The 25824-nt window shown below is 35.0% G+C and overlaps 5 protein-coding genes across 5 annotated transcripts; all 5 read right to left on the reverse strand.

The window, feature by feature from the left end:
• Window positions 1-1580: 1580 nt before the first annotated feature.
• Window positions 1581-5655, reverse strand: LOC113865307 (auxin-induced protein X10A-like). Its single transcript, XM_027499770.1, has 3 exons — window positions 3449-5655; window positions 3253-3257; window positions 1581-1889 (listed from the first exon to the last, which is right to left on the reverse strand). Exons 1-3 carry the CDS (start codon window positions 3684-3686, stop codon window positions 1581-1583), a joined length of 552 nt encoding a protein of 183 aa, XP_027355571.1. The 5' UTR covers window positions 3687-5655.
• Window positions 5656-5770: 115 nt separating this feature from the next.
• Window positions 5771-6104, reverse strand: LOC113865312 (auxin-induced protein X10A-like). Its single transcript, XM_027499774.1, has one exon. It carries the CDS (start codon window positions 6079-6081, stop codon window positions 5800-5802), a length of 282 nt encoding a protein of 93 aa, XP_027355575.1. The 5' UTR covers window positions 6082-6104; the 3' UTR covers window positions 5771-5799.
• A 6364-nt stretch (window positions 6105-12468) lies between these two features.
• LOC113865305 (auxin-induced protein X10A-like) lies at window positions 12469-15057 on the reverse strand. Its single transcript, XM_027499768.1, has 2 exons — window positions 14582-15057; window positions 12469-12806 (listed from the first exon to the last, which is right to left on the reverse strand). Exons 1-2 carry the CDS (start codon window positions 14839-14841, stop codon window positions 12518-12520), a joined length of 549 nt encoding a protein of 182 aa, XP_027355569.1. The 5' UTR covers window positions 14842-15057; the 3' UTR covers window positions 12469-12517.
• A 1788-nt stretch (window positions 15058-16845) lies between these two features.
• Window positions 16846-18847, reverse strand: LOC113865306 (auxin-induced protein X10A-like). Its single transcript, XM_027499769.1, has 2 exons — window positions 18572-18847; window positions 16846-17269 (listed from the first exon to the last, which is right to left on the reverse strand). Exons 1-2 carry the CDS (start codon window positions 18798-18800, stop codon window positions 16965-16967), a joined length of 534 nt encoding a protein of 177 aa, XP_027355570.1. The 5' UTR covers window positions 18801-18847; the 3' UTR covers window positions 16846-16964.
• A 988-nt stretch (window positions 18848-19835) lies between these two features.
• On the reverse strand, window positions 19836-24020 carry LOC113866335 (auxin-induced protein X10A-like). The gene is made up of 2 exons (XM_027501214.1): window positions 23811-24020; window positions 19836-20246 (listed from the first exon to the last, which is right to left on the reverse strand). Exons 1-2 carry the CDS (start codon window positions 24018-24020, stop codon window positions 19944-19946), a joined length of 513 nt encoding a protein of 170 aa, XP_027357015.1. The 3' UTR covers window positions 19836-19943.
• Window positions 24021-25824: the final 1804 nt, after the last annotated feature.

The raw sequence follows: 25824 nt of genomic DNA on the forward strand, positions 1-25824 counted from the left end.
CGATCACATGGTATTGTCTTGAAGATTTTCATCAAGGATGACATGAGATATGAAAATACGTGCCCCACTTTACATAATGTAGGCCAAGAAAGAGATTTTAATGGCCAGCTTCACTTGTTTTAAACATGTTCTAAACATGATCTAAACATATCAAATGTTTAGTTCATATTTTTGTTTAGCACGTGATATTTGCTGCTTGCCAATTCTTGAAATAATTAATACCTATAAACAGTGAAATCTTCTTGGAAGCTATAATAGCATCATATTGTTGGAGGCAGGGTCTACAAATGGTATCATTCTAAACTAGCACTTAGATCACCTGACATATGACTACACAAGTGAGCCAAACCGTTTCATTCAAACAGAAAAACTAGTGATGTTGAGTGGTTTTCTATATTTGGAAAAGCCTTCTTATAATAATAATGCAAATGAAACTTCTGCACTATTGTTAACTGCAAGAAAAGCTTTAGAAGTGTTAAGAAACTTGGGCCTATGGGTCTAATTTCGCTGCAGGATACCACAATGCAACCCCAAAACCTTAAGGCAATGGGTACATAGGCCCATCTCCTTATAAACTCCTAACTTACTCACACTTTTCACACTTACCATGAGTTCACACTGTTGACTTACTCGGTTGCGGTTCATATACTCGTTTGAGCAGGTCACCTAGATCGATTAAGCTCTGATACTACTATTAAGAAACTTGAGTCTAACTCACTCTCAAAAGCTAGCCCGTAGAAGGATTATCCTAACCCTTATAAAGAGTATTTTGGCTCTATTTCTAATCAATGTGAAAGGTTGTGTAATAATACTGACTCAGAACTGAGCCTGATGAAGAGATGTAGAACTTTTGAAACTTCAACGATCAGCTTAATTACTCTGCCTGGATGAGGATTCTACAAACAAAAACAGTCTTTACGGTGAAAAAATAATGAGATTGAAGAGTCAAGAAACCATATGAATCTGCGGCTTTAGTATTTAGCCAATAAGAAACCATATGATTGAAAAGTTGGGTTGAGTGAATCAATAATTAAGCTGGAAAAAGATTCAATTATTATCCTTTAAGGAGAAAAGCTGAAGTTGTTAAAGGGAAACAGAATTTCAAGTTTCTCTAAAAGGAAGTACTACATTTTGGATGGTGTTTAGAGATGCAGAACATTGCATCGGAAACATTAAATCATTTGCCAACATGCGTCTTTTAGGTGAATTCATTGGTTGACTAGTATTGAATGAAAGAACTAAAAGTGGTGGGAGCATGTTAACATTTAAATAACATCAGTTAGGGGTACAACTATTTTTTCATTATATGTACTTGTAATGTGGGATCATGCATTTCGCCAACCTAACCAAGGTGCAGCTGCAGCGTTTAAACAACTTTGAAGAGTGAACCATTTCATTAATGTTTGACAGAACGCCGTTGATATTTGACAAAGAAGAATTGCTCTAAACTATCCTTTCATAGTTTATCGATCATGGAGTTATCCCTGATACTAAAACTACAAAGTATAAAAGAATGTGTATGATGTACAAAATTGTCATCATGTTGTCAGCTAATCTATTTCAGTATCCTTTGGTATGATTTATAGCTCATTCAATTGAGATGTAACTTGCAAGAAGACATCTTCCATGCATGGAATGGTGAGACCACCCCTTGGATGGTCATGTCCAAATTCTCCCTCTACTTGACTTAGTAATTCTTGAAATGCAGGTTGGTTTAGGTATGAGATGGGGATCACAAAACGCTTCATTTTCTCTCCTACATACACGGCAAGATAGCCCTTTGGCACATTCACAACTTTTGAAGATGCTTGGCTACCAGTAAATGAAGCCCTTCTAATGGAAGGTAAATGGAAACCCATTTCAAATGTTTTGAAGAACAAGGTGAAGTTCTCAAATTTAAGAGGAATGTATCTAAGTTTTGATGCGTGAGTATGCAAATGAGTTGTGTTGGTTTAACAGGAAGATGGTGTATTTATAGTTTTAAGAGTTTCTTGAAAGGCATTTAGTATAGAGAGGTTAAAGGATGGGTCCATGAGACAAAAGATCACATGGTGTTGTCTGAGATCCCTCTATGAAGGATCAAAAGTTCAATGAGTTAAAACCCCACAATCAATTGAAAGGATAATAGAGTACCACTTGAAATAAAATGAGATATTCTCATGGTAAGCTCAATGCTTGTCCAGTGGCTGCTCTTTTTTGTAGCCATGCGTTAGACATGTCACATGTTTTCTTCCTGTCGATAACGTAGCTCAATGCTGACAAGTGGCTAGCAAAAACCCTTGTTCATGAATTATATGGTATTATGGTAGTTGTGTCGTTCTCTCTCCCTTCAGTGTCGTTCTTTTATTTTCTCCCAACAAGTTGATGGCTATAGATCATAAATGAAAGAAGCCAACAGGGAACCTTTATCAGGGTCTTGAACACTAGTCATTGTGACCTGAAGATTTTATGCATGTAAAATCAGAAAGGAATAGCATATGTTTGGACCCACCAGTCGTAAACATAGTCTATTTTTGAATTTGAATTATTAATTTCATCAGTTCTATGTATTTAGTTTTGAATAATTGCAATCTTTTCATGATAGTCTAGCAACAGCTGCATTCATAAGATTTTCCATTATCAGGCAAACTTATTCTCAAGACTGTAACTTGTACTGATAATGGTTGTTTAATGATTTTCTCTCTGCTTGTAAGAATAATTAGCTAGTAGATCTATAATTCAAGAACCTCTATGAAACAAGTTTGGATTTGGAGTGTTTTCTTTTGTATTTAGTATTTCATAAATTTCTTTATTTTCCCTCTATTAGTGAGCCAATGTTTTACCCTGAATCAGCTAACCTATAGTTTTGAGATCCATATCAATTATTGCAGTCAAAAATGTTTGCTGAAATAATATTTCCAAAATAATCATACAGTTGATGGACGGGGTTCGTTCAACTGCTGGATAATAATTCGATATATGTTGATCAGTATTTTTCTTGTTTTCTTCCAAAATGGGGCAATATCTTCTATTACCTTTGTGAACATCTGTAAAATACTTTAGAAGAGGAGGACCGGTATATCACATGTTGTTTCGCCAGAAACAACTAACAAGCCATGTGATAATGCCTTTTGATTGGGACAATGCAAGCGATGCCATAAAGAATTAGTGGTGTTAAATTAGAAGCATATGCACGTTAACTTTGATCTGCTAGTAATACTTCAAATAATGGAATTCATTGAGATATGACAAAAGCTAAAATGTTACATCAACCTCGTCTTAAATATTGTAATTTCTCATGAACATCTTCCCACTCTCAGAGGAATGGTAGAAGGAAAAAACTAAAATGGAAAATAAAAAGAAAGAGCCTCCTGTACAGTTTTCTCTGATCTAATCTATCCTAGTCTTCTTTTAACGAGTTACAGCCCGTTCAAGTGAGAAGTGATGTTTAGGAACACATCCTCCCCACATGGAATTGTGAGGCCACCTCTGGGATGAGAATATCCAAATTCTTCTTCTGATTGACTCAATAAATCTTGAAATGAAGGTTGGTTCAAGTATGATATAGGAATCACAAACCGCCTCATGTTATCTCCAACATAGACAGCAAGATATCCTTTTGGGACTTCAACCCCTTTAGATGCTGTTTGGGTTGTAGGTAGTGATGATCGTCTAATACCCTTCAACCCCTTTAAGTGGAAACCCATTGTGTTAAATGACACTGGGAAGTAAAGAACGATGACAGAGATCTTAAAAGAAATAAGTACTGCTTAATTTTTTATTCTTTAAGATGCAATTGATTTGTGTTCCTTGTGAATGAAGTGGTGAGTATATATAGATAAATGCAGCTTTGTGGAGAGTATTTGCTTTAGAACTTAGCAGTGGATGCCCATTTGATTGGTTCTAGTGTCTATCATTCAGACAAGGGTTCATAAGTGATCTCATGGTATTGTCTTAGAGGCCTTTACCAAGGATGTTGATTGCTTAAGACTTGAGAGAGAAATCAATTTATACCCACATGCAGTATGCTGTGCTAACATGATGACCACTTGAAAATGAAAGTGGTATGTACAGGTTGGAGAAACTATTAATTGTGTGGCCATTATAATGGCAGGGTTGATATTTCTCGTTTCATACATGCTTAAAACATCTCACATTTTCTTCACTGATAGTTATGTAGTTTTCACTTGCTTGCACGTCACAAATTGAATGCTTATTAAACCATGATATTCAGATTCCTGAGGCAAGAGGAGATAGATTTTGATTGCATGATCTTATCAATTATCATTGTCATAATTTTCATGTGTCAAATTGAAAAACGAGTCGTTGAAAGGATTGGGAATACTAGTTCAGGTAAGTTGCCAAACTACATGTTAGCCAACCCCTCCTATTAAAATTTCTGTCCAACATTCTACAACAAAAGAAAAAAATTCTGATAGTTTTTAGTGTATGTGAAATGAGTAAGATAGTTGAAATATGTTAGTTAGAATAGTTAAAAATAATAGTTGAAGAAAGTTGAGTAAGACACTTAAGAGATAGAGCATTGATAACTTAATTATTTCTTTGTAACATTTACAATATGATAGCATGCCTATTTATAGGCATCCTCCACCATTGTATTTGGATGGTTAAATATTTAAATATTTACAATATTCTAAAACTTTTTCTAGAACTACCTACAAATTAGAAGATTGAAATAAATTTTCCTAGATTGTTCTTAATAATTTTCTAGGCTATTTTAGAAATTTATATCATTTTTAATAGTTTTATTTAAGAAGGTTGTATATAGCATCTGATAAAAAATTTCAAAATTTGATGGCTTTTGCTGGATAGAAGTAAGTCTGACTCTGACTTGTAATTGTTTTTACTTCTTTTAAGGAGTTCTCATCGAGAAAACAGTTCTGAACTTCGTGCAACTTTGCGAGTGCAGTAGTTTCTTGCTGAACAAGATGGAAAGACAAAACTAGTTCCTTTCTAACTGCTGTTTGTCTAGTAATCACATGTTACTTCTCAAGGGAAGTATTAATTATGGGTTATAGTCAGGAATGGTAGCATATAATATTGCTTATAATTAGATAGTTAAATGTTATCTCAGAAGGAAGTTAACCTTTCCATTTTTTTATTTTTTCCTATTTTTCAAAAAACACTTGTTACGTTAAAATACTCAATAATATGGTATACAGTTGGGGAATAATTAACAAGGTAATGTGATATTGTTGCATAACAAGGCCACTAGGTCAGTGAAGACGGAAGTCCTTGGATTGCAGGGTAAACCAAAATCGCCTTGATTGGAATTCCATGATTAATTATTTCGTAGTCACCATTAAAGGCTATGTAAACTCTAATTATTGATACATTCATACAAGTTTTTATGAGAGTTTCATCTCTTGTTGCAGATATTTTCAAATGCATTTACCGGGGTCACACAAATTATTATATTGGTCTGTTAATTTTCACTAAATCATGGCCAAAGATTACTATATAGCAAAGAGCGTAACTTTAACGACATCTAAAATTCTTGTATTGACTTCTTTGTTTCACACAATATATTCAAAAGAATTACTAATCTTACATCCCAATAACTGTAATACACAATATCCATAAAATTGGCACAGGGCTTATGTTTGTTCATCCATGTATTAAAATATAGATAATTTACAAAAGCCTTCCCACGGTTCTCATTCACATGACTTTTTCTCCAATAATTGAGAAGAAAAAACAAATTAAACATAATTAATGACTACAAAAAGAAAGAAAATCCTTCTGTACAAAGTTGTCTCAAGTAGTCTATTTTGGTATCAGGATCTTCAACATCATGAATCATAGCCTGTTCAAGCGAGAAGTTATATCTAAGAACTCATCTTCCTTGCAGGGAATTGTAAGACCACCCATAGGATGAGAGTAACCAAACTCCTCTTCAGCTTGGCTAAGCAATCCGTGAAATAAAGGCTCATTCAAGAATGAAATTGGAATCAAGAACCTCTTCATTTTCTCTCCAACATACACTGCAAGATACCCTTTTGGAACTTCCATCACCTTGCAAGAAGATTGTTGGCTTGCACTAGATGATGATCGTCTAATACCAGGTAAGCGAAAGCCCATTGTTTCTTTTATTCACTCAATGAATGATAGCAAAGTAGTAGAAGAAAGCTGTGAAATTGAATTCTGATGATTTAGTGCGAGAATGAATTGTGTTGCTTGTGAACCCAATGAAGGATATATATAGAGGATGGGAACCATTCTCTTAAGATGTGGGTAGTGAATGAGTTGTTCGATTAGGTTTAATGCTGAGACAGGGTTCATTAAAGATCACATGGTATTGTCTTGAAGGCTTTCGTAAAAGAATTACATATGATTACTTGTGAAATATGGACCTTAGAAAGAGACTTGTGATGACTTGTTTCACATGTTTCAGACACACAAAAAACATGTCAAATCTTTTGTTCTTAGTTTTTATAAGGCGACTGATAGCTATTGGTACTTGAAATTCAACCTATAAACCACGAAATCTACCTGGAAGCTGTTACATCATTGTGTTGGGAGGCACCCTCTTTGAAAGATATTATTCTAAGTATTAGGAGTATCTATCGTACTTGGATAAGATTTGGCTACAGTGTCACCACGTGTGGTCATCCCACTACGGAGTCAAACATTTGACAAATCACTAAAGCACAAAAGGCTAGAAGTTAAACACGGTTACCGTAGAGAGTGATTATTGTAGTTATGGCTAACTGAAAGCTTAAATTTAACATGAGTCATCCTTAACTGAAAAAAAAAAAAAAGGGGCCCCACAAGTCCAAACTCATGTTGTGTTCATACATAAAAATTTGTATAAATACATATAATTTTAAAATTAAAATTGAAAAAGTAATAAAATTTGAATGTTTTAAACGAATATAATGTCTGTATTTGAACATATTCAAAATTGCCTAATCGTTGGAGTTTTAAAATGATTTTTATTATAATGTTGTGTACAAATATAATAAATTAAATGGATGATAAAATAAATTGTCTTGTTTTGTTTAAATTGACCAGGATTATTATTATTATCCTCCGTAAAAAAAAATAATGTTGTATGAGGGCGCCTTTTTCAGGAATTTGAACCTGTTTGCCATTTTCTAGGGACTAAAAATCTGTAGGTAAACACGATAAGATTTGAATTAGAAAATAAAATAAACCCTTTTAAGAATGGTTGCTAGGAGCTTGTAGTCAAGGGCTGCCGTTGATTGCATGCTTTCTCACAACTTTGACGACAAGCCCATGTGAAGAGTTGCTGATTATAGTCTCCGTCACAAACCAGCTTTTTCAAACATTACAAGAAAACTGTAACTTCAAATTAATTGATGACTAGGACGTTGATCTAATCTGTGATCAATTTTTGGTATCTCTTTCTCCATTTTCATTTCAATTTGTGCGGTTTACATAAGGTGACATATTTTAATGCAAGTTTCACCATTGCTGGTAAAATGTTCACACGCATTTTCTGGGGAGTCTCCCGCTGAATTTGTTTTATTTATCTGTTAATTTTGCTGCTACGCTGACTTTCTTCAAAACTCCTATTGTGTACCAATCAAATTCAAAATCTTTTTAAGTTAAAGAAGTGGTTTTTCTTTAAAAAATTGTTTTTGTCTTAGAGTAAGCCACTGGTAAGTGGCAAGGCATTGCATCTGTACCTGCCGGTATCATGGCATTATTTATTAGTTGAACATTCGACAAGATCATCAACAAAATACAGTCGTTACAAGGTCAAGATAGGTATCACGACATTATTTATACTAGTTGAACATTCTAGTGTTGACTTTTTTCTCGTCTCACAATATATTCGAAAGAGTTACTAATCTTGCATTTCCATAAATACACAAGATACTTAAAATTACCACAGGACTTCTGTAAGTTGTGTTTGTGTATGCATAGATTTGAGTTCAAAATAAAATAAAAAAATAACACAGAGAAGTTGAAAATTCACAAGGTTCTCTCATTCAGGTAACTCTTCCACTTGAGGGGAACCAACATAACAAAATGGAAAAAAAAAAGAAAAAAAAAAGAAAAGAAAAGAAAAAAAAAAGCCTGTTGTACAAAATTGTGTCAACTCTCAACTACTCTATGTTAGGATAAGGATCTTCTGAGCATGAATTATAGCCTGTTCAAGCGAGAAGTTATATCTAAGAACTCATCTTCCTTGCATGGAATTGTAAGACCACCCATAGGATGAGAGTAACCAAACTCCTCTTTGGCTTGGCTAAGCAATTCTTGAAATAAATGATCATTCAAGAATGATACTGGAATCAAGAACCTCTTCATATTCTCTCCAACATACACTGCGAGATACCCTTTTGGGACTTCCATCACCTTGCAACAAGATGGTTGGTTTGCACTAGATGATGATCGTCTAATACCAGGTAAGCGAAAACCCATTGTTTCTTTTGTTTCTTCACACAAAGAATGATCTCAAAGAAGTAGTAGAAGAAAGCAGTGAAATTGAATTCTGATGATTGAGAGTGAGAATGATTTGTGTTGCTTGTGAACCCAATGAAGGATATATATAGAGGGTGGGAACCATTTTCTAAATAATTGGATGGTGAATGAGTTGTTCGATGGGGTTTAGAGGGAGACAGGGCTCATTAAATGTCACATGGTATTGCTTTGAAGGCTTCATTGAGGATTACTTGACACGAGATTACATGCCCCACGTTTTGGAATATGGACCTATGAAAGAGACCAGAGATGACCTGAACATGTTTCAGACAGCTCTAAACATATCAAACTTTTGTTGTTTCTATAAGGAAACTAATAGCTATTAGTACTTGAAATTCAACCTATAAAATGAAATCTACTTGGAAGCTGTTACAGCGTTGTTTGGAAGCAACCTCTCTGTATGACATTATTCGGACTATTACTTCTTGTACTTGGATTATGATATGTGAGTCTACATATTAGGCAACTATTTCATTGAAAGAGTAAAATTTTGTTAGAACAGGTATGGACTTTTTACTATATCTCTACACTATACATCCACCAAAAAGGGTTCCTTACTCCTTTCTTGGAGGTCCAACTGCACCGTGCTCTCCCCTGGCTATATTTGGGAGATTCATCACATGGGATTCACTGTACGTTATTCATGTGAAACTACCTAGAACTATACATACCCATATCTACATCCACGTAGTACTATGTAGGGATCTAGACTCTAATACCACTTGTTAGAATAAGTATGAACTTTTTATTATAGCTTCACACTAGTATGATATGGTTTACTTTGGGCCTAAGTCTTCATGATTTTATTTTTGGACATCAACCAAAAAGTCTTATACTAATAAAGATCTACCGTACTTATATGTCTTTGATCTTCTCCAATTCTAGTCAATATAAGATTTTATTTATACATCTCAACAAATTTCAACTGTATAACTATAGAGACATTTTATAGATTTGCTTCAGCTTTCAATCAGCTAGTATGGCAAGAGGCACTTCCATTCTAGTGCAAATTGCATGGAAAACTTTAGGAGATTGTGTGATGCTTGCCTACTTATAACTTTTTTTTTATAAGCACAAGAGTTTCATTAATTAAGCACTACGGTGCTTAATCCAAATTTACAAGTATTAAATATCATATACTAAGTCTCACAAATCAACTCCAAAACAAACAATCTCTCCTTGACCTAACCTTCTCCTATATAATAAGAAGGAAAATATGCTCTGAAGTAATAGCTCCCTGTTATCATGCAGGAAAGAGCAACTCCATGGTAAGGACGGGTTCAGAGCACCAAGCAAGGAATGAGAAGCAGACTATTTTAGCATGAGTTACAAGAGCTTGCCATGTCTTCAATTTAATTCTCTCCATTAGTTTTAAGGCATCTAATTCACAATTAGAAAAAATAATTTCATTTCTATGCTTCCAAATACACCACAATGTCAAGCTCCAAATAACCAGAGTTACTTTCCACCATTTCTTACCTGGTAGCAGCTCAGAAAAATCAATAGTGTTCTGTACTAAGGAAGAATATGAATATATTGAACGATTCAACCAAGCTGAAATGTCCTCCCAAATGGACTTTACAAAACTACAATCTATGAATAAATGTACAGTGTTCTTTATCTTTCTTTTACAAAAAAACACATTTATCATTCTCTAAAATATAATTTAGTCCCCTTCTAATAAGATTAGCTTTGGAGGAAAAAGAGTCATGGATCACCTGCCATATAAACACTTAGACTTTATAAGGAACCCAACCGCGCCATACCATGTTCAAAATTTGAATGCTTAACATGTTAAAATTTGGTCCTATATCCACATTGCTTTGTATAGTGCAATACCCAGATTTTGTAGAAAAACCTTTAATCCTATCACTCATCCAGATCCATCTATCCAAAGTGTTTGGGTGTGATCGGTAATCCTGCAAAATAATAAAAAGGTTAGTAGCAACCTCCTCCTCCTATGGTCTAAGTTCCCTCATCCACCGAATCCTCCATACCCATCTATCCTCTAACCAAAAACCATTATTTGACACCACACTCTCCTTATGTAGTGCCAAAGCAAACAATCTTGGAAAGAGAGACTCAAAAGTATCCATGCCAAGCCACACCTCACTCCAAAAGCTCATATTCGATCCATTACTTTCTTCACACCATTTACAAACTAATTGTTTGCAAGGTAACCCACTCTTCGAACGTCCTTCCACCAGGTTAAAGCTTTAGGATTTCTTAATGGAATGTTTGGTGTAGCAAACAAGGGACCGTGTTGTGCTTTTAGAATGTCTATCCACAAGCACTTTTGATTCTTCAACGCTCTCCAATTCCATTTTCCTAGTAATGCCCAATTCACCCTCTCAATATGTTTCACTCCAAGTCTCCCCTTCTCTTTACTTTTCCACACTTCCTCCCACCTCACCCAAGGTATTTTTTTTATATCCTTCACCCTTCTCCATAGAAAGTTCCGTTGGATACGAATAAACTGCAATACTACTTTCTTTGGCATTCTATAAAAGGAGATGTAGTGGATTGGAATGCTATTAAGCACTACATTCAACAATGTTACTCTTCCCCCCATTGATATGAATCTATTCTTCCAACTTTTCAACCTCCCTCTTAACGCCTCAATCAACTTTTTCCAAGTATCCATGCTCCTTGGATTGGCCCCCACGTGGATTCCCAAGAATCTAAATGGGATTGTATCAACTTTGCAATGAAGGAAATTGGAATCTTGAAGAAGAAAGTCTTGATCAACATTTATACCAATCACCTTACTCTTGTAGAAATTAATCTTCATGCCAGACACCAACTCAAAAGCACGCAACACAACTTTTATGGCCCATAGATTTTCCCAAGTTGCTTCACCCACCATTATTGTGTCATCTGCAAATTGTAAGTGTGAGACAATTGGGCCATTGTTGACTCGAAATCCCGAAAATATACCTTTAACAACTGCACTTCTCATAAGCCTCCCTAACCCCTCCATAGCCACCAAGAAGAGAAAAGGGGCCAAAGGATCCCCTTGTTTAAGACCACGACCAATCTCCACGTCCTTTGTTGCACTCCCATTTATCAATACAGATAAGTGCCCTCTACACACACAAGCCTCCTGCCTACTTATAACTGGGCCTCATGAATATAGAACTTATGGAATTTTTCCTCAACTAAAACCTCTAATTGGTCCGACAAATGAGCCAAACTTTTCACTAATCACTATAATAGTTGGATATTAAAACATCTGTCGTAGAGTGATCATATAGTTTTGTTATGCCCTACCCGTGTCAAGAATAAGAGTGAAACAAATCCATTATACAAATCACAAACTTTAGAATGTTGTCTATATCATTACTTGATAATTGAATGTCATGAAAGTAGAAAATTTTGGAGGAGCTTTGTTAATGAGCTTAATTGCCCAGCATAGGTGAAAGTTCAGTTGTAGAGACTTTAAGAATATATCAAAAGTTTTTTGAGCTTAGACACAAGTAGTTTATCAACTATGAATAGATAGGCTGAATGTTTTTTAGGCCGATAAAGGTAAATATATTGTTTGCATGAGTACTGACCACAGGCATGGCAGGATTAAAATATGAAAATCTGAAATAGTATAGAAACACGTAGTTGGCCTCCAACACAAGTAGTAATGAAATGTTGAATTTGATAACCCAAATGCCAGTAATTGAATTTGCAATTTTTGCAGCATGGCCATTTTTTTTCCTGCAGATCTTAAGAAAAAAATATAAAGATATAAATAATCGGCAAGTCAAAGCCATGAGGACAAACATATTGCTATAAAAGTAGGCCAGTAAAATTCTTGGGAATATCAATCTTTTGCTTCAAGTAAGTACTGTTCATCCATAACTGGTAATAGAACACTGCTTCTGAGTTGTGTCATTGTGATTAGAAAAAAAGAGAGGACATTGGAAATAATGCGTTCTTGAATTTGTCATTCAGATGGACAATTTTTATCCATTCCTCAAAAAAGGGAAGGAAAAAATATTTACAAGTCTAAAAGCAGCCTATCGTACAAAGTGTCTCTATGAATCTACGTCAGTTCCCTACAGTGTAAGATTTATAGACCATTCAACCAAGAAGTAATATGCAGGAAGACATCTTCTGTGCAAGGAATTGTGAGACCACCTGTTGGATGATCATATCCAAATTCTTCCTCTGCTCGACGCAGCAAGTCTTGAAATGAAGGTTGGTTCAAGTATGACATGGGGATCAAAAACCGCTTCATTTTCTCTCCTACATACACCACAACATAGCCCTTGGGCACATTCACGACTTTTAAAGATGCTTGGCTAGCAACAAACGAAGCTCGTCTGATAGAAGGTAAACGGAAACCAATTTCAAATGTTCTTAAGAACAAGATAAAGTTCTCAAATTCAAGAATAATGTATCCAAGTTTTGATGAGGAGTTGTGTTCTGAATGAGTTGTGTTGGTCTTAAAGGAAGACAACGTATTTGTAGTTTTAAGAGTTTCTTGAAATCCATTTACCAGAGAAATGATTGATAAGGAATGGGGTCCTGAGAAGAGAGATCACATGGTTTTGTCTTAGATGCTGCTATAAAGGATCGATAATTTAAATAAGAGAACAAATCCCACCTTCTGAGCGAAGGCCAATAAAGCAACCTCTTGAAATCAAATGAGATGTACTGATGTTAAATTTACTGCTTGTTCAATAGCTACTAATTTTTGTAGACATGCATTAGACATGTCATGTGTTTACTTCATATTAATAGCACAACTCAATGCTGACATGTGTCTAAGAAAAAGTCTATTGTTGATGAATTCTACAGTAGTTGATGGACAGCTCATAAATGTTAGGAGCCAACAAGGAACCTTTATCAAGGGCTTGATAACTAGTCATTGTGACCTGACGATTTTATGTAGGTAAAATCAGAAAGGAATAGCATATGTTTGTACCCACAAGTTGTGATCATACTCTGTTCTGAAAATTGAATTATTAGTTTCGTAGTTATATATATTTAGTTTTATTAACAATTATAGTCTTTAATAGACAGTCTAGTAACAACTATATTCAAAAGATCTTCCAATATCGGGCAAACTTAATCTGAATACTTAAACGAATGTTTTAAATTTTTCTCTGCTTGTAAAAAAAATTAACTTGTTGAACTTTAACTCAAACCTCTATCAAACTAGCTTGGAATTTCTTCTTCTGTGATATTTGTAGTAGTATTTAGTGTTCCATAGTTTTTTTCTTCCTCCATAGGTGACCTAATGTTTTTCCTAACTTGCCTAAACTATAGTTTTAAACTCCATATCATTTATGACAGTCAACTAATGTTTATTCTGTAAATAATATTTCCAAAATAATCATACAGTTAATTAATGGTGTTTATTTAAATAGGAATGAGGGAAATTATAGAGCCCTGGTTGAAAATTCAACTTATGGTTAGTCATTCAATGTATGTGGATCAGGATTTTCTTGTCCACCAAAAATGGGCAATTACTTCTATTATTTTTGTGAACAACTGCAAATTATTTTTGTAGAGGAGGACCGGTATATCACTTGTTGCTCCAGTAACAACTAACAAGCCATGTTATTATGCTGCTTGATTAGGACATTGCAACAAGCGATGACCCTTAGGAAGTGAGTCTGAATCTGTGGTGCAGTCGTGCAGATAGATGGCAAGAAGCACCAGATTAAGAAGATATTTTTTCTGTGGTGCAGAAAAGGCCAGAAACCAGGCAAACCACATATTTTACAAGAATCCAACAAATGGCTAAGGGCGTTTCAGGAGAGATGTTTTGGTGTTCTAAGTTTTGTTCATGGACGTAGGTGGTACAGTAGTGCAGCAATTATAAACATTATCAGGTTAGGTTCGGTCCATATCTTTGTAAGAAATACTGCTTTCAAATTAAAAGCTTAGAACATCAACTCAGATTGGATAATGATTCTGCAAATATTATTATTCATTGAGATATGACAAAAACTAAAATGTTGTATGAATCTCTTCTCGTAACTTTCTCATTCAGAAAACATCTTTCCACTGTCAGAGGAATGATAAAAGAAAGAAAAAAAAACAAAAGAATGTGCCTCCTGTACAGATTTATCTCATCTAATCTATCATAGGCTCCTTTAGCATGAGTTATAGCCCACTCAAGCGCGAAGTGATGTCTAGGAAAGCATCCTCCCTGCATGGAATTGTGAGACCACCCGTGGGATGAGAATATCCAAATTCTTCTTCTGATTGACTCAGTAAATCTTGAAATGAGGGTTGGTTCAGGTATGATATAGGAATCACAAACCGCCTCATGTTATCTCCAACATAGACTGCAAGATAGCCTTTTTGGACTTCAACCCCCTTAGTTTCATTTTGGGTTGTAGATAGTGTTGCTTGTCTAATACCAGGTAAACGGAAACCCATTGTGTTTTTATTAATTGACACTGGGAACTGGGAAGTAAAGAATGATGACAGAGAACTTGTAGAGAAAAGTAGTGCTTATTCTTTTACTCTTAAGTAATCAATTGACTTGTGTTCTTGTAAATGTAGGGGTGAGTATATATAGATGAAAGCAGAATGTGTGGAGACTATTCCCTTCTGAACTCAGCAGGGCCACTTGATGTGTTCTAGCGGGAAACAAACAGACAAGGTTTCATGGGGGATCACATGGTATTGTCTTAGTGACCTTTACGAAGGATAATGATTGCTAAGGACTCTTGAGAGCAATTTAATGTGCATCCCCCAATTAGGAACCTTCGCCAACATGATGACCACTTGAAACTGAAAGATGTGTGTACATTGTACTAGTTAAAGAACCTATTAATTGTGTAGCCATCGTAATGTCATGGTTCTCTTGTTTCAGACATGCTTAAAACATCTCTCAATTTCTTCACAGAAAATAGTTTCTACTTGCTTGTAATTAAGCATGTGATGAAACAAATGTATATAATTAAATTGTGGTATTCAGGTTTCAGAGGCAATAAGAGACAGCTTTTGATAGTACGAATCCTTGTAGAGAGTACTAGTTTGGGTAAGTCACTGCAAGTTAGCCAACCACTCCATTCAAGCAGTGAAGTTTCTGTCCAACATTGAGTTCATACCAAGAAAATTGTTCTGAACTTTATGCAACTTTGCCCGTACATTTGTTGCTTGCTGAACAAGATGGAAAGAGTGTTGCAGCACAATACATGTTTGTGGGTAATTCTTCACTTCTTGTTTCTCTTCAAATGCAGCATATAGAAAACAGTTTCTCCTCCCCAATTGGGTGGTATAATCTGACAAATACTTAGGCCAATGCATTTTGGATAAGTTGTGTCATAAAACTAGAATAAACCAAAAGTTGTAATTTGACACATAGAAAAGCCATCTATTTTCGAATTTGGAACCTCTCAATTGTACTTTTAACTGCAGAGGGATGCAGTTTTCATCCTAACAAACCAAATATATTAAAATATATTATTTAATAAAATTTAACATTATATTGACTTATTTTTAAGGGAAAAAATGCTCTGCAATGAAAATGTCACTCCAGAGTATCTATTTCCATCTCTTTTCTATTTCAAAGAAATAGAGAGAAAATAACTGACGCAACATGAGCATAAAACCAAAAGAATTCTACTTTTTGTTCACTAATGTTTATGAGCATTTGATACTATATATATATTTTTTTTGTGTGTGTGTGTGTGACATAGAAATTCCATGTGGGTATTGACTTGTAATTTATTCTTTACTACTGTTCCATTTGTTAATTTGTGCGCTTGTGGCAGAGAATAATAAGAAATGGAAGATATTTTCTATTTTCTATTTTCTATTTTCTATTTACACTCTCAACTACCAGAAAATCCAACGCGAAATTGGAAGTTGATTATGATAACATTCTAATAGGTAAAATACGTAAATACCCTTTTATTGTAGTCAAGAGTTGCCGTGGACTGTGTGCTTTCAGACAATAATTTTGACGACAAGTCCATGTGACGTGCACGGCAAGTCCTTGTGATTGTAGCAGTCTACATCACAACCCAACTTCTTCAAAGCATCACAAGAAACACAATATTAATTGGTGACTAAGACTTAGTTTTAATCAGTGATATCAATTATTTGATAAATCATTTTCATATCAATTTGTACAGGTTACCTTAGGGTGACAACGTTCCATGTGAGTTTCACCCCGTTTGCAAATATTTTTCACATGAATGCACAGTGGCCACAACGAATTTATTATATTCATCTGTTAATTTTGCTTCATTGATTTACTTCGAAACTCATATGATGCATCAATCAAATAAAAAATATTTCTATGTTAAAGAGTGATTTTCTTATGTTATACACAACATCCCTAGTGACGCAGGGCTTGTACTTGTGCATACACATATGAGTTAACAGAAGAAAAAAGAACAGATAATTTAAACAAAGTTCAATAATGTTCTCATTGAGATGATTTTTTCTCCACTTGAGAGGAAACAAGAAGATATAATGAAAAGAAAAGCCTGCTGTACAAGGTTGTCTCAACTAGTCTATGTTATGATTAAGATCTTTTGTAGTATAGATCATAGCCGGTTCAAGCGAGAGGTTATATCTAAGAACTCATCTTCCTTGCATGGTATTGTAAGACCACCCATAGGATGAGAGTAACCAAACTCCTCTTCAGCTTGGCTAAGCAATTCTTGAAATAAAAGGTCATTCAAGAATGATACTGGAATCAAGAACCTCTTCATGTTCTCTCCAACATACACTGCAAGATACCCTTTTGGGACTTCCATCACCTTGCAAGAAGATTGTTGGTTTGAACTAGAGAATGATCGTCTAATACCAGGTAAGCGAAAACCCATTGTTTCTTCACACAAAGAATGATCTCAAAGAAGTAGTAGAAGAAAGCAGTGGAATTGAATTTGGATAACTTAGTGTGAGAATGAATTATGATGCCTGTGAACCCAATGAAGGATATATATAGAGGGTGGGAACCATTCTCTAAAGAAGTGGATGGTGAATGAGTTGTTTGATTAGGTTTAGTGGGAGACAGGGTTCTTTACGGATCACATGGTATTGTCTTGAAGGCTTTCGTAAGAGAATTACATGACACTGGGATTACATGTTCCACCTTTTGAAATATGGCCTAAGAAAGAGACCTGCGATTACTTGTTTCAGACACGTCTAAACATATCAAATCTTTTGTTCTTGATTTTATAAGACAACTGATAGCTATTGGTACTTGAAATTCAACTTATAAACCGTGAAATCTACTTGGAAGCTGTTACATCATTGTTTTTGGAGGCAACCTCTTTCAATGACATTGTTCTAATTGTTATTTCCTGTAGTTGTATCAGATTTAATTACAGTACCCATGAAGTGAGCCAAACATTTCAATGAAAAGTAAAACAGTAAAAATGTCTACTATGTCGAGTGATTACAAAGTTTTTTCATGCTCTCCCTTTATCCAAAGGAAAAGAGTATGACGATCACTTCCCACCCTCATCAAAGCCTGGGATGTCACATGAAAATTCATTCTAGCTATGCTATTCTATAAAAGTCTGATCATGCTTAGAAATTTGCAAATTTATATTGTGAAGAAAAAATATCATTTGAGAAAATATATTTGCCAAGTTCACAGATTTTGAAGATGCTTGCCAACTTCCCTTGGTTATTGAGGATCTTTAGTCTCAACCTGCCCAATTACTAACTAATTCAGGCTAAGGAACTAATATATTTTAACCAACTACTGATGGATCCCTAAATATATCATAGCTAACTACTAATGGAGGTTTTACTCAACACAATCAAGCTAGATTTTGCTCATAGCAGCTACTGTTCAGTCATAATTTAACAATCAGGGAAAAGACAGCCTTGCTTCTTGGTATCTTTCTGTTGAGGAATTTCCAATTTTGTAACTCATAAAAAGAAGCACAAAGAAACCAATAAATTGTGCCATAGTGATCAGACAAAAAAAGACAGGATATTGGAAGTAATTTGTTCTTGAATTTGTCATTCAGATGGACAATTTTTACCCATTCCCAAGAAAGGGAAGGAAAGAATCTTTACAAGTCTAAAAGCTGCCTGTTGTACAAAATGTCTCTATAAATCTATATCAGTTCCCTACAGTGTAAGATTTATTGTTCATTCAAACCAGAAGTAATATGCAGGAAGATGTCTTCTGTGCAAGGAATTGTAAGACCACCCATTGGATGATCATATCCAAATTCTTCCTCTGCTTGAATCAGCAAGCCTTGAAATGAAGTTTGGTTCAAGTATGACATGGGGATAACAAACCGCTTCATTTTTTCTCCTACATACACTGCAAGGTATCCCTTTGGCACATTCACGGATTTTGAAGATGCTTGGCTACCAGTAAATGAAACCCGTCTAATAGCAGGTAAACGGAAGCCCATTTCAAATATTTTGAAGAACAAGCTGAAGTTCTCAAATTTAAGAAGAATGTGTCTTTGTTTTGAACTGAGTGTGGAAATGAGTTGAGTTGGTTTCCAAGTAAGAAGATGTATTTTTAGTTTTAAGAGTTTCTTGAAATCCATTTCCTAGAGAAATGACTGTTAACAGATGGGGTCCATGAAATGAGAGATCACATGGTGTTGTCTTAGATGACTCTGTCAATGATCAATAATTTCAATTAGAGTTGAAGTCCCTCCATTGAATGAAAGGCTAATAGAGTACCCATTTGAAATCAAATGAACTGTACTCAGGTTAAATTTATTGCTTGTTCAAACGATACTTGATTGCCTGCTTTGTCACAACAACTTTGATGACAAGTGCATGTAACAGCACAGGAAGTTTCTTGTGATTGACCTCCATCACTACCAAACTTTTTCAAACATGACAAGAAAAATGCAACTTCAAATTAATTGGTGACTGAGACCAGTTTTGATCTGTGATCAATTATTGGTGTATCAAGATACATTATGTAAGTTTCACCCCTGGTTGTAAATATTTTCACATGCATTACCAGGAGCCCGACAATGAATTTTTCATATTAATAAGTTGATTTTGCTTTTACTTCTTTACTTCGAATTTAAGCATATGCCAATCAAATTGAAAATATTTTAGGCGCCTGGTTAGGCATTATGCCAGTTGGTGTGTGATTTGCATACGGAGCATTAGAAAAACAAGACCCCAAGAAGACAGTGCCTTAGAAAAATTCAACGTTGCCGTCAACTGAATAAAATCGTTTCCACAAGTTTCAGCTCAGCTTAAATTCTAGATTTGACTTTGTTTGTGTGGTCTCACAATATTTTCAAAAGTTACTTATCTTGCATCCAATTCGCTATGTAATACACAATGTCGCTAAAACTGGCACACGGCTTGTATTTGTGGCTTTGTGCATGCCTATATTTGAGATGGCAAAAAAAAAAACAACTGACAAATTTGCAAAAATATAGGTTGATTCATAAGCTTTTCATTCAGAGAACTGTTTTTCCTCTTGAGGAGATAACAAAAAACAAAAGAAAAAAGCCTGTTGTACAAAATTGTGTCAGCTCTCAACTGATCTATGTTAGGATCATGATCTTCTGCAGTATGAATCATAGCTGGTTCAAGCGAGAAGTTATATCTAAGAATTCATCTTCCTTGCAGGGAATTGTGAGACCACCCATTGGATGAGAGTAACCAAATTCCTCTTCAGCTTGGCTCAGCAATTCTTGAAATAAAGGTTCATTCAAGAACGATACTGGAATCAAGAACCTCTTCATCTTCTCTCCAACATACACCGCAAGATATCCTTTGGGGACTTCCATCACCTTGCAAGAAGATTGTTGACTTGCACTAGATGTTGATCGTCTAATACCAGGTAAGCGAAAACCCATTGTTTTATGTTTATTCACACACTGACTGAAAAGAATGATCTCAAAGGAGTAGAAGAAAGCAGTGAACTTGTAGTATTCTAATGCTTCAGTGCTAGAATGATTTGCGTTTGTGAATCCAAAGACGGATATATATAGAGAGGGTGGGAACCATTTTCTGAATAATTGGATGGTGAATGAGTTGTTTGATGGGATTTAGAGGGAGACAGGGTTCATTAAATATCACATGGTATTGTCTTGAAGGCATTCATCGAGGATTATATGAGACGTGAAATTACATCCCATCTTTTGTAAATTAGGCCTATGAAAGAGACCCGTAATGGTTTGCTTCACATGTTTCAGACAACTCTAAGCATGTTAAATATTTTGTTCTTATTTTCATAAGGCAACTGATAGCTATTGGTACTTGAAATTCAACCTATAAACCATGAAATATACTTGGAAGCTGTTACATCATTGTGTTCGGAGGCAACCTCATGAAATCCATTGCCTAGAGAAACAATTGTTAAAAGATGGGGTTCATGAGATAAGAGATCACATGGTGTTATCTTGGATGTCTCGATCAAGGATCAATAACCTCAGTAAGGGTGCAAGCCCCAACTTCTAAACGGAAGGTCAATAGAGTATCCCACTACCCCATTTGAAATCAAATGAAACATAAGTTCAGGCGAAAAAATATAAAAGAATACAAAACAATTCTTTAGGCATGTCACATGTTTTCTTAATATTGATAATGCTGCTAAATGCTGATATATGACTACCAAAATCTCCCTTGCTGGTGAATATGAGGCACTTAATGTGTGTACTAGTAGGAGGAAACGGTACTTTTTCAAGGTAATGCTCACTTGTCATTGTGATCTGAAGATTTTAAGTTACTAAAATTGTGAGACAACACTCTTGAGGAATGGTTGTTGCTGGCAATCTTCTACCAGAGCTCCGATGAGCAAAAAGGGGACGTGTTCATGACTTCAAACAAAGTCTGAGATAATGATAATGGTGGAATAAATAGGCTCTTCCTGGACCTGTCCCATCAATCAGCATGGCTCGAGCACCTAACCATGATTATCAGGAGGTTCAGGCACCTAAAAAAGGTCTAAGAAAGACAACTTTTCCTAATAACCTGTTGCTACACAATACTAATCATACAACTAAGTGTTAGAGGCAATTAATGAAGATTCAAACCCATAAGAAGCCAACCCTATATAAAGGAGAGATTCATGACCTCAAGTACGTTTTCCTCCTCCCTTGTCTCACCATCATTCTTGCTAGATTCTCTCTAACTTGGATGTCAAATTGTTTCCTATAGGAACACTCCGTCCCTCCTTTTCCCCCCTCCTTTTACTCACTGGAGCTTCACTGAAAGATCATCAGCAAAATATTCTTCTATGTTCAAGGCACCTTGCCCGTCATAATAGCTATCTAACCCTTAATCTATTAACCGAAGGTAAATACTAACCAATGAAAAAGGCCTCAAAACTTAGGCATGAAGAACACCAAAAAAAAGGCCTCAAAACTTAGAGTGAAGAGCGCTAAGAACTGTTAGAAATTTTCAAGAGAAAAAAAAAAAGAAAAAAAAAAGCATGCTTAACAGAGAACAAAACGTATATTAAAGGAGAAATACTGAATTTAGTTTAAAGGAGAACAAAACAGATCTGTCAGCTGATTTTCAGACTTGGTTTAGCCTTGCAGTAAACCAAGGTTATAAATTCTTCTTTTTGCACTTCTCTTAGAAAAATAACTTGATGTTTTCCCACAAAACACGGGATTATGGAAAATAGGAATAGCAGATCGGTTGTCAACAAAAATCTTGGTGCTTTCTTTCTATTCCGGATTTAGATCCCATTAAAATTTTCCTTAGCCACAAAGCTTGATTGGCAGCAGTTGTTGTCAATAAATTCTGCTTAAGCAGTGGATTGAGCCACAGTTTCGTGCTTTTTTTATCTCCAAGAGAAAACACTAGATCCAAGAGTAAAACAATAGCCTGAAGTACTTCTCGTATCAACAATGGAACCTCCCTAGTTACTGTTAAAGAAACTGACCAGCTTAAACTCTTTGCTCCTTGTGAACTTAATACCAAAATTACTTGTGTCTTTGACATATTGAATTACTCTCTTGACAGCTTTCAGATGTAACTCACTTACACAATGCATAACCCTGGACAAAATACTTACAACATTTAAAATATCAAGACGTGATGTAGTAAGATACATCAAGCAATCAATCAAACTTCTGAAGTGTCTCTCATTAACTTTATCAACTCCATCTTCCTTACACAATTTCTTTTGATTCATAGGAGTGTTTGCTTCCTTGCAATCTTCAAACTTAAACTTCTTCAAACTCTCCTTGGTGCGCTTTTTCTGGCAAATGAAGACTTCACTAATCCATTTCATCCAACCAAGTTAAAAACCCCAATAAGGACCTAATGCAGATGAAACTCAAACCACATAGCCACCATTCTCTGGGAACATAGTCCCCATTTCAGCAGTTATCAGTGCCTCTGGAACACTCCATATGAATGGGAAAACCATGAAACCAAGCAGAGCCAACAATGGACCAGCTGCCCTGACAGTGTCTTCCACACCAAAAGGTCCTCCTGAGACCGAATAAAAGATCAAGAATATTAGAGGTATAATTGAAACTTTCTGAATCTTCTCTAACTCTACACTAGAACCTTCTCCCAGTGCCACGTATTCAGCATCATTGGACTCCATTTCACCTGACATTTGCTACATAATTCTCAGAATCTGCATTTTAACAACTTCATAGAAACCAATCAATAGTATAACAAAAGTCAATGTTGTATATATATATATATATATATACGTTGACCTTTTAGATAAATTCATATAAAAGAAAAAAAACCAAAATACTCTTCATAACATTTTGGTTCGACTTCATTTAAAAATATAAAATATGTAATACTCGTTAGATAAAAAAGGAAATGTACATGTTTTAGGGCTCATGTCTTACTTTCATGTATACGGGTGAAATATGATGTGGCATCACGTTCACTATGGTGGTCACAATGTAATGAATAGGATTGGTCTCCAAAAATAATTGTCAGACAAAACCAAAGTGTTACGTATGTGATTTTTTTTAATTTAAAAAAATTTGATGATTAAATTATTTTTTAGAATACAATCAAAAATTAAAAATTATATTGTTTTTCAGAAATTTAACTAAAATTAAAAATTATATCTCGTGAATTTGGAATTTCTCAAAGAACAGACAAATAAGGATATCTCTTCTTTCATTATAAAATGTAATTACTATTGAGTTGACCAATTAGTTTTTGTCCAACAAAGATGAATAACTCCTCATTCAACTAGCAGTAAAATAAAAATATTATTACCAAAATAAATGTTAAACGAAATGAAACCAAACTCATAATAGAAAAATATTCCGATAATCTTATATTGAATGAATTCTATGTTAGAGTACATCTTTCTCTTTCCGGGGAAGAACAAAATGGAAAGAAGAAAGGGTATACATGGTCAGACTTTCTCATTTCTACAAAATTTATGATATCTGTTTCAAGCTCCTTAATCCTTATCGCCTATGCAAGCGAGAAGTGACATCTAGGAAAACATCTTCTCTGCATGGAATTGTGAGGCCACCCATTGGATGATCAAATCCAAATTCTTGTTCAGCTTGACTCAGCAACTCCTGAAATGAAGGTTGGTTCAAGTATGATATGGGAACCACAAAGCGCTTCTTCTGGTTTTCTCCTACGTACACTGCTAGACAACCCTTTGGGACATCCACACGCCTTTGAAGACCACGCAAGCTGAAACCCATTATGATGAATTTTTCTTTGGTGTGAAAAACAAGGAAATAAAGATTATTTAAAAAGGAGATGAGTTGAAAGTATTGGGTGCTTAGAGAATGCTTGGACTGGACTTGCTGGAAACTACAACCATGACTCTATATATATATATATAGCTAAATAGAGGACTTTGGCATGACATTTGGTACAGAAATTATTCGTGAAGGACTATCCAAATGGGGTCTAGTAGAGACATTGGCCCAAAGGATCACATGATACTGTCTTAAACGTCTTCATCAAAATTCAATATACAGACCAAACTGTGGCATTGGGGTCTATTGAGAGAGACATTGGCATGAAGGATCACATGATGCTTTCTTAATCGTCTTTATCAAAGATCAAGAAACAGCCAAGGCCATTCCCATTTGAAACCTATGCCTGTCTAAATATTTTTAAATGTGACTTATTTTTCTCTTGACATGTCTAAGACATCTAAGATGTTCCCTTCTTCATATTGATCAGGCAACATTTAATAACATGTACCAGAATCATTTCGATGAGGCTGGTAATTATACAGCATTTTATGTCTCTGAAAATGATCTTTGAAATTGTTCTCTTACAGAAATAAATGTTGTGAAGCAATCGGATATAATTGGAATATACATGCTTCTTAAGATCTGGTTAATTTGTTAGCCGGAGTAATTGTTTGTAACGCACAACATATAGTTATGAATGCTACTACTTATGCGGAATAGGGTCGTAGAGACCTATTAGACCTCCAAAACAAAGTGAAAGTGAAAATGAGCTAGACTCAACTCGACTCTTGCAGCGTTACGTTATTAAACTATATAGGCATTTTTATTAAATATGAGATAATCGAAATGAAATTGATGGCGAAGAGATACGGGTAATTTGATTAACATTACAGGTCTTTGTTTGAAAATTACTTTTCAGTTCTCATAAACTATCAATCAAGACAATGATATTGAGGGTAATTTGTTTTTGTGTTAGTGTGTCAAAAAGGAGAGTGTTAAAGTAGTTGATCTATGAGAGCATTACATAATAATGTGCCTTTTGTAAATGCAGAACACGACTTTATGTTCAATCAAAATGTACCATCCTCTTCGGATTTTTATTTTCTCACCTATGTTGGTCGTTATTACTACAACGTGGACAGTTGGGCACTAGAAGCAAATTACAAATAAAACAATCCAGGTAAATTACAAAAGTAACCACGAGGTGTGTGATTTAATCATGTGCTACCAACATAACTTATCCAATCAACAAATTCATATTTGTTGACTATGAAAATTAAAAAGAAAATGTTATGTTTATTCTCTCTATAAAATCAATATGAAGAAGAAAGCACGAGTATAGTACAATGGGAGAGCTCCGGAAGGGGTCATTAACCAGTTTCGTGTATTTGCTAAAATATGATTGCACAACTAGCTACAGTTTACAATAGAAATAGATAATTCGTCCACCTAACAAGTTAGAATAAATGGTCATGAGAAAGTTTTGAGAAAACCAAGCCAAAACTAAGGAGAGAAAATTGCACGGATCTTTTGCTTGTAAATTTCTCAGTCAGAGAACACCTTTCCATTTCTCTGGGAAGATGAAAATACTATGTACAAAAATGTTCACAATGTTAAACTATGTGTCTTAGACAAAATTCAATCTGTCAATCGAATTGATATCTGCAAGTCGTAGAGTAGTCTAGTAGCTGACAGTGCCTGTAGTAGTAGCTTATTTTCCGTGAAAGAAGTTTGGTGCTTTCTTTTCTCATTCCTTTCCTCCCAGAGTCCAGGGTTGCCCCTATGTCCCGCTTTTAGCCCT

The sequence above is a fragment of the Abrus precatorius genome, unplaced genomic scaffold (genome assembly GCF_003935025.1).
Source record: "Abrus precatorius isolate BTA unplaced genomic scaffold, Abrus_2018 Scaffold4, whole genome shotgun sequence".
In the NCBI taxonomy this organism is placed as follows: Eukaryota; Viridiplantae; Streptophyta; class Magnoliopsida; order Fabales; family Fabaceae; genus Abrus; species Abrus precatorius.